At 53.4% G+C, this 14,691-nt stretch overlaps 1 protein-coding gene across 1 annotated transcript; it reads left to right on the top strand.

Annotated features, from left to right (window-relative positions):
- The first annotated feature begins 298 nt into the window (after positions 1–298).
- Positions 299–14,358, top strand: GSK3A (glycogen synthase kinase 3 alpha). Its single transcript, XM_050768472.1, has 11 exons — positions 299–2,028; positions 4,074–4,261; positions 7,586–7,669; positions 7,826–7,936; positions 9,868–9,998; positions 10,087–10,193; positions 11,176–11,273; positions 11,354–11,449; positions 11,877–12,063; positions 12,402–12,494; positions 13,679–14,358. Exons 1-11 carry the CDS (start codon positions 1,746–1,748, stop codon positions 13,750–13,752), a joined length of 1,452 nt encoding a protein of 483 aa, XP_050624429.1. The 5' UTR covers positions 299–1,745; the 3' UTR covers positions 13,753–14,358.
- Positions 14,359–14,691: the final 333 nt, after the last annotated feature.

The raw sequence follows: 14,691 nt of genomic DNA, 5'->3' as shown, positions 1-14,691 counted from the left end.
TTAGCAGGGCGTGATGGTGCACGCCTGTAGTCCCACCTACATGGGAGGCTTAGGTGGGGGGATTGCTTGAGCCTGGGAGTTCGAGGCTGCAGTGCCACTGCCCTCCAGCCTGGGCGACAGAGCGAGACCCTGTCTCAAATAAAGCAAAATCTGAAAACTGAATGGGGGTTCAAGACATAATTTTTTTTTTTTTTTTTTTTTTGAGACGTAGTCTCACTCTTGTCGCCCAGGCTGGAGTGCAGTGGCGCGATCTCGGCTCACTGCAACCTCCGCCTCCCGGGTTCAAGCGATTCTCTTGCCTCAGCCTCCTGAGTAGCTGGGATTACAGGCGCCCGCCACCACGCCCAGCTAATTTTTGTACTTTTAGTAGAGACGGGGTTTCGCCATGTTGGCCAGGCTGGTCTCGAACTCCTGACCCCAGGTGATCCGCCCGCCTCGGCCTCCAGAAGTGGTGGGATCACAGGCGTGAGCCACCGGCACCCAGCCTGAGCCACCGCGCCCGGCCCAGAAATTCTATTTCCGTCTTTTTAATGCTCCATTCAGCTTCCTGGTGCGAACCACATTGCTAGGAAAAGCTAGACTGTATACTAGTTAGTGTTCGGAGAAACCGCCGGGAACTTTGTTTCCCGAATTCTTTGCAGATTTGCGGTTAGAGAGGGGACATTTTTTCTTTCTTGATCTATGGTCACCTGGAACTTAAAGGTGCTTGGCTCCATTTTCCAGCAGTCCTTGATCGACCTCGCCTCTTTCTTTAAGAAGAACCTGGGGGCGAGGAAGGAGGGGCTGAAACACTTTTAAGTCTCTCCAGGGAACTACTGCAGTCTCTAACCTTTCGCTCCACGCCCCCGATGGTGGCCATTGGACTCCGCTTCCCGACAAGCCTCCGCAAACTGGCCTCACAGAGGGTCAGGTCTGGACTATTCCCCAGCAGGCTTGGAGCTCATGGGCGATCCCGCCCCCTCAGTCAATGGGGAGGATGCCTTGAACTCCATTTCCCAGAACACACCAGGGCTCGCTGTGGCGACTGCACTGAAGCCTTGGTGTTGACTACACTTCCCGGCAGGGACTGCGGCCTAGCGTACCTGGGAAGAGAAGCGCGAAATTTACTCCATTTCCTTTCCCATCTCCGGAATTGCAGTATCCACTTGGGACTTAAGAAACCACCTGGGACTCCATTTCCCGGCGTGCTTTAAGAATCGCTTTACACCTGCAATGCGGTGAGGGCGTGGCGATGACTCCATTTCCCGGCTTGCTTCACGGCCCGAGATCCGCAGGTTCACGCGCGCCGACTCAATTTCCCAGAGCGCACCGGGCTCTGGGACGCACACACAGCCAATAAACTGAGTGAGTGGACTCTGTTTCCCAGCGTGCATCAGGCTCTCTGCTTCCCGAAATACTTCAGGGCTCCCCGTCGTACCGTCGGCAGACAGATTACCCTGGACTCCATTTCCCGACGTACAGCGCGACCCGTCATTCCCGCGGTCTACTCTGAGGCTTTTGTGGACTTCATTTCCCGGCGTGCCACGGGGCCCTCTGTGCGGGCCGAGGGCGGCGACGGCGGCGCGGACGACAGCCGGACTGCATCTCCCGGCGTGCCCCGCGGCGGGCGCTGGGCCGGAGCTGGAGCCCAAACCCGAGCGGCGCGGCCTGGAAGAGGCCAGAGCCCGGGGGAGGCGGCGGCAGCGGCGGCGGCTGGGGCAGCCCGGGGAGCCCGAGCCCCGCGGCCTGGGCCTGTGCTCGGCGCCATGAGCGGCGGCGGGCCTTCGGGAGGCGGCCCTGGGGGCTCGGGCAGGGCGCGGACCAGCTCGTTCGCGGAGCCAGGCGGCGGAGGCGGAGGCGGCGGCGGCGGCCCCGGAGGCTCGGCCTCCGGCCCAGGCGGCACCGGCGGCGGAAAGGCATCTGTCGGGGCCATGGGTGGGGGCGTCGGGGCCTCGAGCTCCGGGGGTGGACCCGGCGGCAGCGGCGGCGGAGGCAGCGGAGGCCCCGGCGCAGGCACTAGCTTCCCGCCGCCCGGGGTGAAGCTGGGCCGTGAGTACTAGCGGCGCCCGTGTAGGGTGGTGATCAGGGTTCCCAAAGCTCCTTAGACATCCATCAGGTTCTTTCATATGCTTAGGTAGGAGCCAGAGGTCACTATGCCTCCCCAAATCGGGGATCTGAGCCCTCTTCCTCCCAGGAAAAGGGGTCTTGGGGTTACCATCTTTTGGAGATCAGAATTACTCTTGGATCAGAATTACTAACACTCAAAGAAACAGGGGTTACAAGTCCCTGTTCTTTCATTATTGAGATCTTGGGTCCTTGAGCCTTAAGAACAGGTATCTGACGTTGCTACTCATTATAATATTGGATCAGAGGTCACAGTCGCTTGCAAATGGGGATTTAGGGTTATTGTCTCCTAAGAGAACAAGAATAAGACCAATCCCGAAAAAGAGGGATCTGCATTCGCTGTCCTTCAGAAGATGGGGATTTGGAGTGAATATCACTTAGAAGCAGGGCTTTGAGGTTACTGTGTTGTGTCCCCAAAGAATAAGGCCAGGCTTGCCAAACCTGGTACTCAGATCACCTTCCCTATTAAAACCAAGACCTGGCATCATTACCCACCCTAAATATTGTTGAGCTGTACCCCCAATGGTGAGAATTAATAGTTACTGCTTCTTAAAGACATTGGGAGTCAGCATATCCTTCAAATCAAGTCCATAGTCCATGTTTTAAAATACATGGCTTGGTGTGTCTCCTTTAACAAAAATGGAATGGAGCAGGGTAGGTCACAGTTTCCTATAAAATATGGATCTAAGGTTATACTTGTTTAATAATTGTTCTAAGGTATGGTGTCATTGGCTCTGAAAAAAATAGTGATGTAGGGTTATCTCCCTCTGAAAGAACATGTCACTGGCCCCTCAAAATGGATTTGGTGGCCGGGCGCGGTGGCTCACGCCTGTAATCCCAGCACTTTGGGAGGCTGAGGCAGGCGGATCACCTGAGGTTCTGTTTGAGACCAGCCTGGACAACTGGTGGAACCCTGTCTTTACTAAAAATACAAAAAATTAGCTGGGCGTGGTGGCGGGCGCCTGTAATCCCAGCTACTCGGGAGGCTGAGGCAGGAGAATCGCTTGAACCCAGCAGGCGGAGGTTGCAGTGAGGCGAGATCGTGCCATTGCACTCCAGCTGGGCAACGAGAGCGAAACTGTGTCTCAAAAAAAAGAAAAGAAAAAAAAAAGAAAAAATGGATTTGGTTCATCAGTTACTCAAAGGGGTCACTATCCTTTAAGAATGGCACCAAGGTTTGCTACCATTTGAATAATGGGAATTGGAAATTATAGCTTTCCTTCAAAGGACTGAGGCTGGAATAGCCCCTTGATAATAAAGGTCAGGTTCATCATTCTCATAATTTGGTGCTTGTCCATTAGGGACCACCCACATACGGGGAGGAGTCTGGGTCTCTGGACCACTCAGATGAAGAGGTCAGGTCAGTGTTTTTTTCTAACCTCAAAGTACCAAAAAGTGAGGGTCAGGGCACTGGTACATACAGCAGGAGAGGACATTCATTTCTGTCACCAAGAACCAGTGAAGTTACCAGCTCTACAGGGGAGGACTTAGAGGTCAGTATCCTCTAGGCTGTGAGATAGGTTAGTGTTTTCCTGAAGTAGGAGTACCTGAGGGTTACTGCTCCCTTAAGTGGAAGAGGCCAGGTCAAGCTTTCTCCAAAGAGGAGGGGCCAGAGGGCAGTAGATCCAGAGTAGATGGAGTCAACATCTGATGTCTCCCAGTACCAAGACGACCAGTGGTCTATTGCTTCCTAGAAGTAGAAATTTGGGGTTGCCAGCCCTTGAAGCAGAGAGATTTAGGTATCAATATCCTCCCATGTGGAGGGGGGGCAGGATTTAAGGTTCCCAGAAAGGAAGAGGGGAAAAATCACTGGGAAGGTTCCAGCATCCACCTTTCCTCAAAGAGGAGGAGGGAACAAAGAGGTCCCCAACGAGCTTCCTGCAGAGATTTCCCTTCCTCCTACAGCCCCAGGATGGGGTGATGCGCAGACAGGATGGGTCAGTGGATCGTGTATCCCCTTTGTTCCCCAGGTGACAGCGGGAAGGTGACCACAGTGGTAGCCACTCTAGGCCAAGGTCCAGAGCGCTCCCAAGAGGTGGCTTACACAGACATCAAAGTGATTGGCAATGGCTCATTTGGGGTCGTGTACCAGGCACGGCTGGCAGAGACCAGGGAACTGGTCGCCATCAAGAAGGTTCTCCAGGACAAGAGGTTCAAGGTAGCTTGGGCGGGATGGGGACAGGGAGGTTTGGGGACTTGGTGTGACTGGTGGGAGAACCCCAGCCAGAGAGCTGGAGGCTTAGGTTTCAGAGCCATGGACCAGAAGAGAAAGTGGGGAAAAGAGGAAATGAGACGTGGGGAAAAGAGGAAATGAGATGGGAAATGTGGATCCCAGGAGAGCCCAGAGCTTTTACTGGGCATTTGCTCAATGTAAGTGCTTTATAGGCAAATTCTTATTTAATTTACATAAAGATTCTCTGAGGGTAGATACTGCGGTTATACCCATTCTAAGTGTACGGTTATACCCATTCTAAGTGTACGCTAACCTTAAGCAGGGAAACAAACTCAGTAACAGGATTGCCTGAGGTCATAGAGCAAGTGCCCCAGTCAAGGCTAGAATCTGATTCCCAAACCCTACCTTAACCATTTGGTTACACTTCTTCCCAGAAGAGAAAGGGACCTGGAAGAGCTAGCGCAGGGGGTTCGGAAGGTCGCGCTCTCCCCAGGTGTTTGGCCAGTGCAGGATGGAATGGAGGTGCCCGTGAGCTAGGAGAAGCTCAGGGAACTAGAAGGAGGTGGAGGAAGTGGAAGTTGAGGAATAATTAGTGTTTAAGGGCCTGGCATTTGGAGCTTAGGCTAGTCTGGATGTAGGAGAACTGAGCCTAGACTGGAAAGGAACCAGACCAGGGCCTGGGTCTTGGCAGGGAGGGCCCTTGGGCAGGAGGAGCTCTAGGGTTTCAGAATTTGATTGGAGTTGAGTTCCAGAAGTGAGAGGGATGTGGGGGCAGGGAGTTCCTAGGCCTCACAGAGGAATAGAGAATGGGTAAGAATGATGAGACCACATTCTGGGAAGAGTCCGATGCCTGGAGTCTGGGACTCAGGATCCTAGATAGAGTTCAAGGATCCAGATGCTTCCATGGGACCAGGGTGAGCTGGATGGCCACCACCTGTCTATTGTTGCTTGTGCTAGGTAGGGGGCAAGCCTCACATGCCCACACCTGATTTTTTGTTTTTCTTTTTTTTTTTTGAGATGGAGTCTTACTCTGTCGCCCAGGCTGGAGTGCAGTGGCACGATCTTGGCCTGCTGCAACCTCTGCCTCCCAGGTTTAAGCGATTCTCGTGCCTCAGCCACCTGAGTAGCGGGGATTGCAGGTGTGGGCCACTATGCCCGGCTAATTTTTTTTAAAATTTTTTATTTTTAGTAGAGACAGGGTTTTGCCATGTTGGCCAGGCTGGTGTTGAACTCCTGACCTCAAGTAATCTGCCCCTGCCTCGACCTCCCAAAGTGCTGAGATTGTAGGCATGAGCCACTGTGCCCAGCCCTGAGTTTTCAAGACAAACTAAAAACTGGATTTAGATGTGCAATCTTTTTTTTTTTTTTTTTTTTTTTGAGACGGAGTCTTGTGCTGTCACCCAGACTGGAGCGTGGTGGCATGATCTCGGGTCACTGCAACCTCCGCCTCCTGGGTTCAAGCGATTCTTCTACCTCAGCCTCCCAAGTAGCTGGGACTACAGGCGTGTGCCACCACTATTGGCTAATTTTTTTGTATTTCTAGTAGAGATGGGGTTTCACCATGTTAGCCAGGATGGTCTCTTTTTTTTTTTTTTTTTTTTTTTTTTAAAGTCAGAATCTTGTTCTGTCACCAAGGCTGGAGTGCAGTGGTGTGATCTCGGCTCACTGCAACCTCTGCCTCCTGGGTTCAAGCAATTCTCATACCTCATCCACCTAAGTAGTTGCAATTACAGGCATGCGCCATCATGCCCAGCTAATTTTTTTGTATTTTTAGTAGAGATAGGGTTTTGCCATGTTGACCAGGTTGGTCTCAAACTCCTGGCCTCAAGTGATTCCCCTGCCTTGGCCTCCCAAAGTGCTGGGATTACAGGTGTGAGCCCAGCTGTTTTTATTTATTTATTTATTTATTTTTATTTTAAGGCTGGGTGTGGTAGCTGACTCCTGTAATCCTTAAACTGATTGGCTGAGGCAGGAGGATTGCTTGAGGCCAGGAGTTCAAAACCATCCTGGCTAACATAGCCAGGTTCTTTTTTTTTTTTTTTTTTTTTTTTTTTTTGAGACGAAGTCTGGCTCTGTCCCCCAGGCTAGAGTGCAGTGGCCGGATCTCAGCTCACTGCAAGCTCCGCCTCCCGGGTTCACGCCATTCACCTGCCTCAGCTTCCCGAGTAGCTGGGACTACAGGCGCCCGCCACCTCGCCCGGCTATTTTTTTGTATTTTTTAGTAGAGACGGGGTTTTACCGGGTTAGCTAGGATGGTCTCGATCTCCTGACCTCGTGATCCGCCCGTCTCGGCCTCCCAAAGTGCTGGGATTACAGGCTTGAGCCACCGCGCCCGGCCCATAGCCAGGTTCTTTAAAAAAAAATAAATAAATTTTATATTATCCTTTTAATTTTATTTATTATTATTATTTTGAGACGGAGTCTCTGTTGCCCAGGCTGGAGCGATCTCTGTTCACTGCAAGCTCCGCCTCCTAGGTTCACGCCATTCTCCTGTCTCAGCCTCCCGAGTAGCTGGGACTACAGGCGCCCGCCACCATGCCTGGCTAATTTTTTTTGTATTTTTAGTAGAGACAGGGTTTCACCGTGTTAACCAGGATGGTCTCGATCTCCTGACCTCGTGATCCGCCCGCCTCAGCCTCCCGAAGTGCTGAGATTACAGGCGTGAGCCACTGTGCCCAGCCCCGGCTTATCCTTTTTAAAACTTTCTTTTGGAGAAAAAAAATCAGAAGGTGTCATTTGATTTTTACATTTCAGCAATAAGTTGAATTTTTTTTATTTTTTATTTTTAAAGTAGGGTGGCTTGGCGCGGTGCCTCATGCCTGTAATCCCAGCACTTTGGGAGGCTGAGGTGGGTGGATCACGAGGTCAGGAGATCGAGGCCATCCAGGCCACCGTGGTGAAACCCCATCTCTACTAAAAATACAAAAATTAGCTGGGCGTGGTGGCGCATGCCTGTAATCCCAGCTACTTGGAAGGCCGAGGCAGGAGAATCGCTTGAACCAGGGAGGCAGAGGTTGCAGTGAGCTGATATCGAGCCACTGCATGCCAGCCTGGCAACAGAGCAAGACTCTGTCTCAAAGAAAAAAAAAAATTGGGGTGAAGAAAACATATCTGTGGCCTGGGTTTAACCGGTAGGCTTCCAGCTCGTGTGGGAGGAGAGTAGTCTGGAGACAAGGAATTGGGGGATACCCCAGGGGACCTTGGAGCTGGGACACAGGGAGTAGCTGCCTGGCTGTTGTGGGGAGTGAGTAGGGAGGGGCAGCCGAGAGAGTTGGTCGTATACTGAGACTCTCTCCCTTTGCCCTCAAGAACCGAGAGCTGCAGATCATGCGTAAGCTGGACCACTGCAATATTGTGAGGCTGAGATACTTTTTCTACTCCAGTGGGGAGAAGGTGAGACCTCGAGGTGGTGGTGGTGGTGGGTTGCTCCACCTCGACTCCAGCCATTTTCTTGCCCACTTGCCTTTCCCCCACTGCTCCCTGCACACCTTCCTTCCCCCTTCCTCACTCTTCTCACAGTGCCTCACGCCTCTCCTTTGCTCCCTGCAGAAAGATGAGCTTTACCTAAATCTGGTGCTGGAATATGTGCCCGAGACAGTGTACCGGGTGGCCCGCCACTTCACCAAGGCCAAGTTGACCATCCCTATTCTCTATGTCAAGGTATGCTGGCAGGCGGGCTGCTGGGACCCAGACCCAGAAAGCCAGGGGCTCTGGAGCCTCCCACCTTTTATGGGATCCCTCATCTGCCAAGTTTGTGTTGGTTTTCGGAGGCCCCATGACCCCCAGAGATGGAGCTTGCCTGACACAGGGGAGGGCCAAGGCAGGCAAGGCCTAACTGAATCAGGAAGGCAGCCTGACCTGGGGCTGCAGAGGCTGCCAGGTACTTGCTTAGGTCCATATAGGGAGTCCAGTGGCACCAGAGATGTTGGAGTTAGCTCAGGATAAGGGGGTGGTGGGGACCAGGACTGCATAGGAAGCTGCTGAGGCCAGAGTTCGGGCCTTTAGAGCCTTGGTTGGGGGTAGGTGGGAAGGAGTTAGGGTTGGAGGAAGGTTAGCATCCACACAGCCAGGAATGCATCTCCATCCATCATCTGTGCAGGCTCATTCCTCAGTGCCTGGTGCCGTGCCCTGCGTGTTACAGACCTTCAGGAGGTGTTTGAATGAATGAATGAATGAATGAATGAATGAATGAATGTATGATTGCAGCCCAGGGATGATGTGGCAAACAAGCTGGAGCAGCCTACTGCATTGGAAGGAGGTGGGTGGGTTTGTTTGCTGGAGGTCACTTGGGGCCCAGCTGCTGCTTCTGCTGGCTTTACGTACCCAAGCCTGGGTGAGCCGATGTGGGCTCTACCAGTGGTTGTGGCTGTTGGACCTCACCTCCCAGGAGGGGAGCTCTCTGGTTTGGCCAATCTGTCCTGTGGCTGCCTGCACACGGGGCCCAGGGCTGAGGAATTCCAGACGCACCACTGACTGCGACGCAGGCCTTGCCCTTGAAGAGCTCTCAGTTTGGTAGGGTAGACAGGCATCATCACAGAAAACTATTAAATGAACTAGCTGCTGCCATACTAGAAGGAACACAGGGAATTCTGGAAATGGAGGAAGCACCCAGCCTGGTGTGTGGGTGAGAAGGATCAAGGAAAGCTTCCTGGAGGAGACCAAGCACAGGGCAAGGGAGCGGCATCTTTGGCCGAGGGGAAGTGGAATAAAGGGAAGGGGGTCTAGAAAGCAGCCCTGTCAGGCCCTGGTCTGTCTAGGCCCTGGGGGATGCAGCAGTGACTGAAACTCAAAATCCTGCTCTCATGGTACTTCTGTTCTAGTCAGTGGGAGGGAGAGTGGCAGGAAAATGGAGCTGGCGAGGGGGCAGGCTCAGGGGTGGTTTTGATTGTCGGATTAAGGAGCCAGTGGTTTTGGTGAGGGGGAAGCTGAGTGCCTGGCTCCCTAGCCTGTTTTATGACAACCTCCTGACATATCTTACTCTTCAGGCTTCTGCCAAGGGTTGTGATTAAAGCAGTGGTTCTCAGAGTGTGGTCCGGGGACCAGCATCAGTGCTGGAGAGCTTGTTGCAAATGCCTGATTCAGAACTCACTGACCAGAAACTCTTGAGAATGGGGCCCAGCAGTCCCTGTGTTTTTGTTTTTTGAGACAGGGTCTCACTCTGTCACCCAGGCTGGAGTGCAGTGGCGTGATCTCAGCTCACTGGAACCTCTGCCTCCTGAGTTCAAGTGATTCTCTTGCCTCAGCCTCCCGAGTAGCTGGGATTACAGGCGTGCACCACCACGCCTGGCTAATTTTTGTATTTTTAGTAGAGACGGGGTCTCAACATGTTGGCCAGGCGGGTCTCGGCCTCCCAAAGTGCTGCGATTATAGGCGTGAGCCACCACGCCCGGCCAGTAGTCCCTGTTTTAACAAGTCCTCCAACTGACTGTGGTGCACACTAAGAGAATCAAGGGTTTCAAACGGGTTTCCCCAAAGCTGTGGCGGCACCAGGGAGAGTGGGCCTGGAAGGGCTCTTCAGGCCAAGCTGGTGGGGTAGTGGTGCTGTATGGGGAAAGCTGGGCTAAAGTTCTGCTGTCCTGTGCCTGCCCCAGGTGTACATGTACCAGCTCTTCCGCAGCTTGGCCTACATCCACTCCCAGGGCGTGTGTCACCGTGACATCAAGCCCCAGAACCTGCTGGTGGACCCTGACACTGCTGTCCTCAAGCTCTGCGATTTTGGCAGGTGGGCCTGGGGCGTTTTGAGTGGCTGAAGAGGCAGGGAGGACCCCAGCCCTTGCCCCGTGTTTACCCCTGCCCATCTTTTCCCACAGTGCGAAGCAGTTGGTCCGAGGGGAGCCCAATGTCTCCTACATCTGTTCTCGCTACTACCGGGCCCCAGAGCTCATCTTTGGAGCCACTGATTACACCTCATCCATCGGTCAGAGTTATGGGAGGGGGGTGGGGGGAGTGGCAATCTGGGAAATTTCGGAGTTTTCTGTGCGCTGTGTGCCAAGCTTGGTGATGAAAGCTTAACTTCTGTTCTTGTATCCAGTCCTCACAAACTTAGGAGGCTGATGCTGTTGAATGCTCATTTTACAGATGAGCTTAGAGCTGTGAGGCTGCCTGCCTGCACTGGCACCACTGGGACTGGGCAGGGCTGGGATTTGAAAGCTGACCTGACTCCAGAGTCCATACCAGCTCTGGAACCTCCCTGTCAGCCCTCTGTTCTCAGCTAGGGGGAAGGGCTGCCAGAGACCTTGGGGGAACCAGGAAGCAAGGCTTTGCCACCATGAAGGTGCAACTTGCTTCCAGGGCCTCTGTGTCCTTCCGTTTGTGGGGACAACTGCCATTTTCCAGGCATGAGGGGAAGCCTGAATTGAGGGAATGGGCATGAAAGAGTTTGAAAGGGTACCTTCCACAGCAGCGTGACAAACTGTGGAGTCCTTAGGTATGAACTCGTGCTGTGGGGGGTCAAGGTACAAAGCAGGGAGGAGTGAGACTGCCAGGCTGTAGCTCTTCTCATGGGCAGGATAGAGGTTGGAACAAGAGGAAGGCAGTCCAGGATTTAAGGCTGTACCTTCCTGTGGCCCAAAGAACATGGGTGCCTGTTGGCAGGTTTGGGCCTAGTTTGGTCTGTCGTCCAAGGCTAGTGGGAGAGAGCGAGCTCATTGAGGTCCTTAGCAGAGAGAGGAACTGAGGGCTGGAAACACACCTATACTAGAGAGTGGAGCAAAGGCTTGCAGACCTGCAGGGTCAAGGTTAGGCCCATGTTTCTAAGCTGCATGTGTCCTTGGGACAGGTGCTTCGTCTTTGAGAAAACAGGGCTCCTGACACTCTTAGGATGGCCATGAAGAATAAAAGCACTGGGAGGTTGGTGGCCCTACTCGCCTAGCCCTGACGCTGCCCCCATTTCCCCTTAGATGTTTGGTCAGCTGGCTGCGTACTGGCGGAGCTCCTCCTGGGCCAGCCCATCTTCCCTGGGGACAGTGGGGTGGACCAGCTGGTGGAGATCATCAAGGTGAGGGGCGGGGCCGGGGTGGGCAGGGGGTGGGGCTGAGGGATGGGGCCCTTGTCTCAGAACCCCCCCTCTCTTTACAGGTGCTGGGAACACCAACCCGGGAACAAATCCGAGAGATGAACCCCAACTACACGGAGTTCAAGTTCCCTCAGATTAAAGCTCACCCCTGGACAAAGGTGGGGCAGGACTAGGGGCTCAGGGCAGTATGGCTGAGAGCTGGTCCCCTTTGGAGGTCAACTGTTCTGTGGACCTGGCCTCAGAATCATGGCTTGGGAGGATTTGAAGAGTTATCCAGGGATCAGTAACTTTCATCCGATTTCAAAGTTTATGGCATTTTAAAAGTTGAGAACCCACAAGTAAATTCAAGATTCCAGTTTTTATGGAGGGTCAGCAGGGCTCATATGGTCCCAGACCTGGGCTGGCTGCTTACCCGATACAAACTGACCTCTCCTTAGTGGTTGGGCCTCAATTTCTTCATTTGGAAGGTGGGGGTGTGGGAAGCAGCCAGTCATAACTTGCCGCAGGCACTGTGGCAGTGAGATAATAGGAGTATGCCAGTGCCCAGGGCATCTCACTCTCATGACCCCTGCCCCCATCCCCCAGGTGTTCAAATCTCGAACGCCGCCAGAGGCCATCGCGCTCTGCTCTAGCCTGCTGGAGTACACCCCGTCCTCAAGGCTCTCCCCACTAGAGGCCTGCGCACACAGCTTCTTTGATGAACTGCGATGTCTGGGAACCCAGCTCCCTAACAACCGCCCACTTCCCCCTCTCTTCAACTTCAGTGCTGGTGGTGAGGGCATAGTCTGGGATCTGGGGAGTGGGGCGGGGTCAGGGGGCAGCCAGATTGCGAAGAGCTTGGTGTTGAAGCAGGAGTGGGGAGCTAAGGGCAGGGTACAAGGCAGGCCTGGGGCTCAGGAAAGATGACGCCCAGATTCAGGGGGAACCGAACCTGCTTCAGTCGTGCTCTACTGTGATCTGCCTCGTGCTAAACTTTTTCTGGTTTTTCATTGAGAGAGGTCTGTGGCTGAGGTGTCCACAAACAACTGGCCTTTCTAATAGCTGGGTTCCCATTTGGTGCCCATCATAACCCTGCTGTAGTCTACCCTGACTGGTATGTCGTGTTTCTAGAACTCTCCATCCAACCGTCTCTCAATGCCATTCTCATCCCTCCTCACTTGAGGTCCCCAGCGGGCACTACCACCCTCACCCAGTCCTCACAAGGTAAGTGGGGGCCATCTGCTGGGGGTTAAAGTATCTCTCAGCTTGGGGAGTGTGGGGCTGTTCGCTCAATCGCTGGGTTTCCTGAATGTATTTTTAAATCATTGACATTTTGATGGCTTAGGAAGCACGTCTTACAACATGTGAATGACCACCTTTAGAGGGCATTCTTGCGTACTTCTGTGTTTAAATGCCAATGGGAAAGCCAGAGAAATAGCGTTTGGCCTGAACACAAACAAAAAGTTGAATGTGTTGCCCAGGTTTTTTTTTTTGCAATAGAGTTTCACTGTCACCCAGGCTGCAGTGCAGTGGCTCGATCTCGGCTCACTGCAGTCTCTGCCTCCTGGGCTCAGGCAATTCTCCTGCCTCAGCCTCCGAGTAGCTGGGATTACAGACGCACACCACTATGCCTGGCTAATTTTTGTATTTTTACTAGAGATGAGGTTTCACCATGTTGGCCAGACTGGTCTCGAACTCCTGACTTCAGGTTATTTTCCCGCCTTGGCCTTCCAAAGTGCTGGGATTACAGGCGTGAGCCACTGTGCCTGGTCATGTTGCCCAGGTTTAAAAAAGGCGCTATTTTGTGTAAAAATACAGATTTCCTGTTTCTCTCAGGGAAGAAAACCAGATTGGGCAGCAGAGGGCCCGCCCATCCTACTGACAGTAGACAGTGGGCGCCCTTTATATTTTTTAGATGGAGTCTTGCTCTGTCACCCAGGCTGAAGTGCAGTGGTACAATCTCGGCTCACTGCAACTTCCGCCTCCTGGGTTCAAGTGATTCTCCTGCCTCAGCCTCCTGAGTACCTGGGATTACAGGCGCACACCACCATGCCTGGCTTATTTTTGTATTTTGAATAGAGATGGAGTTTCACCATGTTGGCCAGGCTGATCTCGAACTGCTGACCTTGTGATCTGCCCACCTCGGCCTCCCAAAGTGCTGGGATAACAGGCATAAGCCACTGTGCCCAGCCCAGCCACTCCGTTACATGGAGCCTGGCACTCTGTTGCGTCACTGAGTTACTATCCCGGCCCTTTAGCACTTACTTGAGTTTGCAACCCTTCACCTAAAGTAACAGCTTGTAACTTTTAACACAGCATCTATGACAAGAGAATTCCTACTCTTGGGTTGGGCGAAGGGGTGTCTGAAAGGCAAAGGCTAACTCTGCTCCTTCCCTCCCTCCCTCCAGCTTTAACTGAGACTCCGACCAGCTCAGACTGGCAGTCGACCGATGCCACACCTACCCTCACTAACTCCTCCTGAGGGCCCCACCAACCACCCTTCCACTTCCATCTGGGAGCCCCAAGAGGGGCTGGGAAGGGGGGCCATAGCCCATCAAGCTCCTGCCCTGGCTGGGCCCCTAGATTAGAGGGCAGAGGTAAATGAGTCCCTGTCCCCACCTCCAGTCCCTCCCTCACCAGCCTCACCCCTGTGGTGGGCTTTTTAAGAGGATTTTAACTGGTTGTGGGGAGGGAAGAGAAGGACAGGGTGTTGGGGGGATGAGGACCTCCTACCCCCTTGGCCCCCTCCCCTCCCCCAGGCCTACACCTCCTTCAAACCCCCTCCCCTCCTGTGTTCCTTGTAAATAGAACCAGCCCAGTCCCTGTCTCCCCTTCCCTTCCCTGGCCCCCGGGTGTAAATAGATTGTTATAATTTTTTTCTTAAAGAAAACGTCGATTCGCACCGTCCAACCTGGCCCCGCCCCTCCTACAGCTGTAACTCCCCTCCTGTCCTCTGCCCCCAAGGTCTACTCCCTCCTCACCCCACCCTGGAGGGCCAGGGGAGTGGAGAGAGCTCCTGATGTCTTAGTTTCCACAGTAAGGTTTGCCTGTGTACAGACCTCCGTTCAATAAATTATTGGCATGAAAACCTGCTTTCTGTCTGGCTGCCTGTTTCCACTGAGGTGGTGGGGGCTCCCAGGTGGGGACTGTTCTGGGACAGGAGTGAGCTGCATCTCAGGCAGAGGGCTGTCTGAAGGCCCTGGCTCAGGTGCCCAGCCTTCTCACATCGTGGCTTTCTCTGCACGTGTGGTGATGAGCTCCGTCTAGGTTGTTATCTGCTGTCAAGGCCTGGGAGGAGCCTGCCCCATGACCCAGCATAAATCATCTGCTTCTGTTTAGAGAGGGAGGGATTAACCTCCCAGTAACTGGTGAGCCAGTTGGGGATCAGAGAAGGGAAGGTCATGGGGCTTATGTGACAGTC

The sequence above is a fragment of the Macaca thibetana genome, chromosome 19 (assembly GCF_024542745.1).
Source record: "Macaca thibetana thibetana isolate TM-01 chromosome 19, ASM2454274v1, whole genome shotgun sequence".
Lineage (NCBI taxonomy): Eukaryota > Metazoa > Chordata > Mammalia > Primates > Cercopithecidae > Macaca > Macaca thibetana.
Note: the sequence above shows the minus strand (reverse complement) of the source record. Positions and strands in the feature narration are given on the sequence as shown.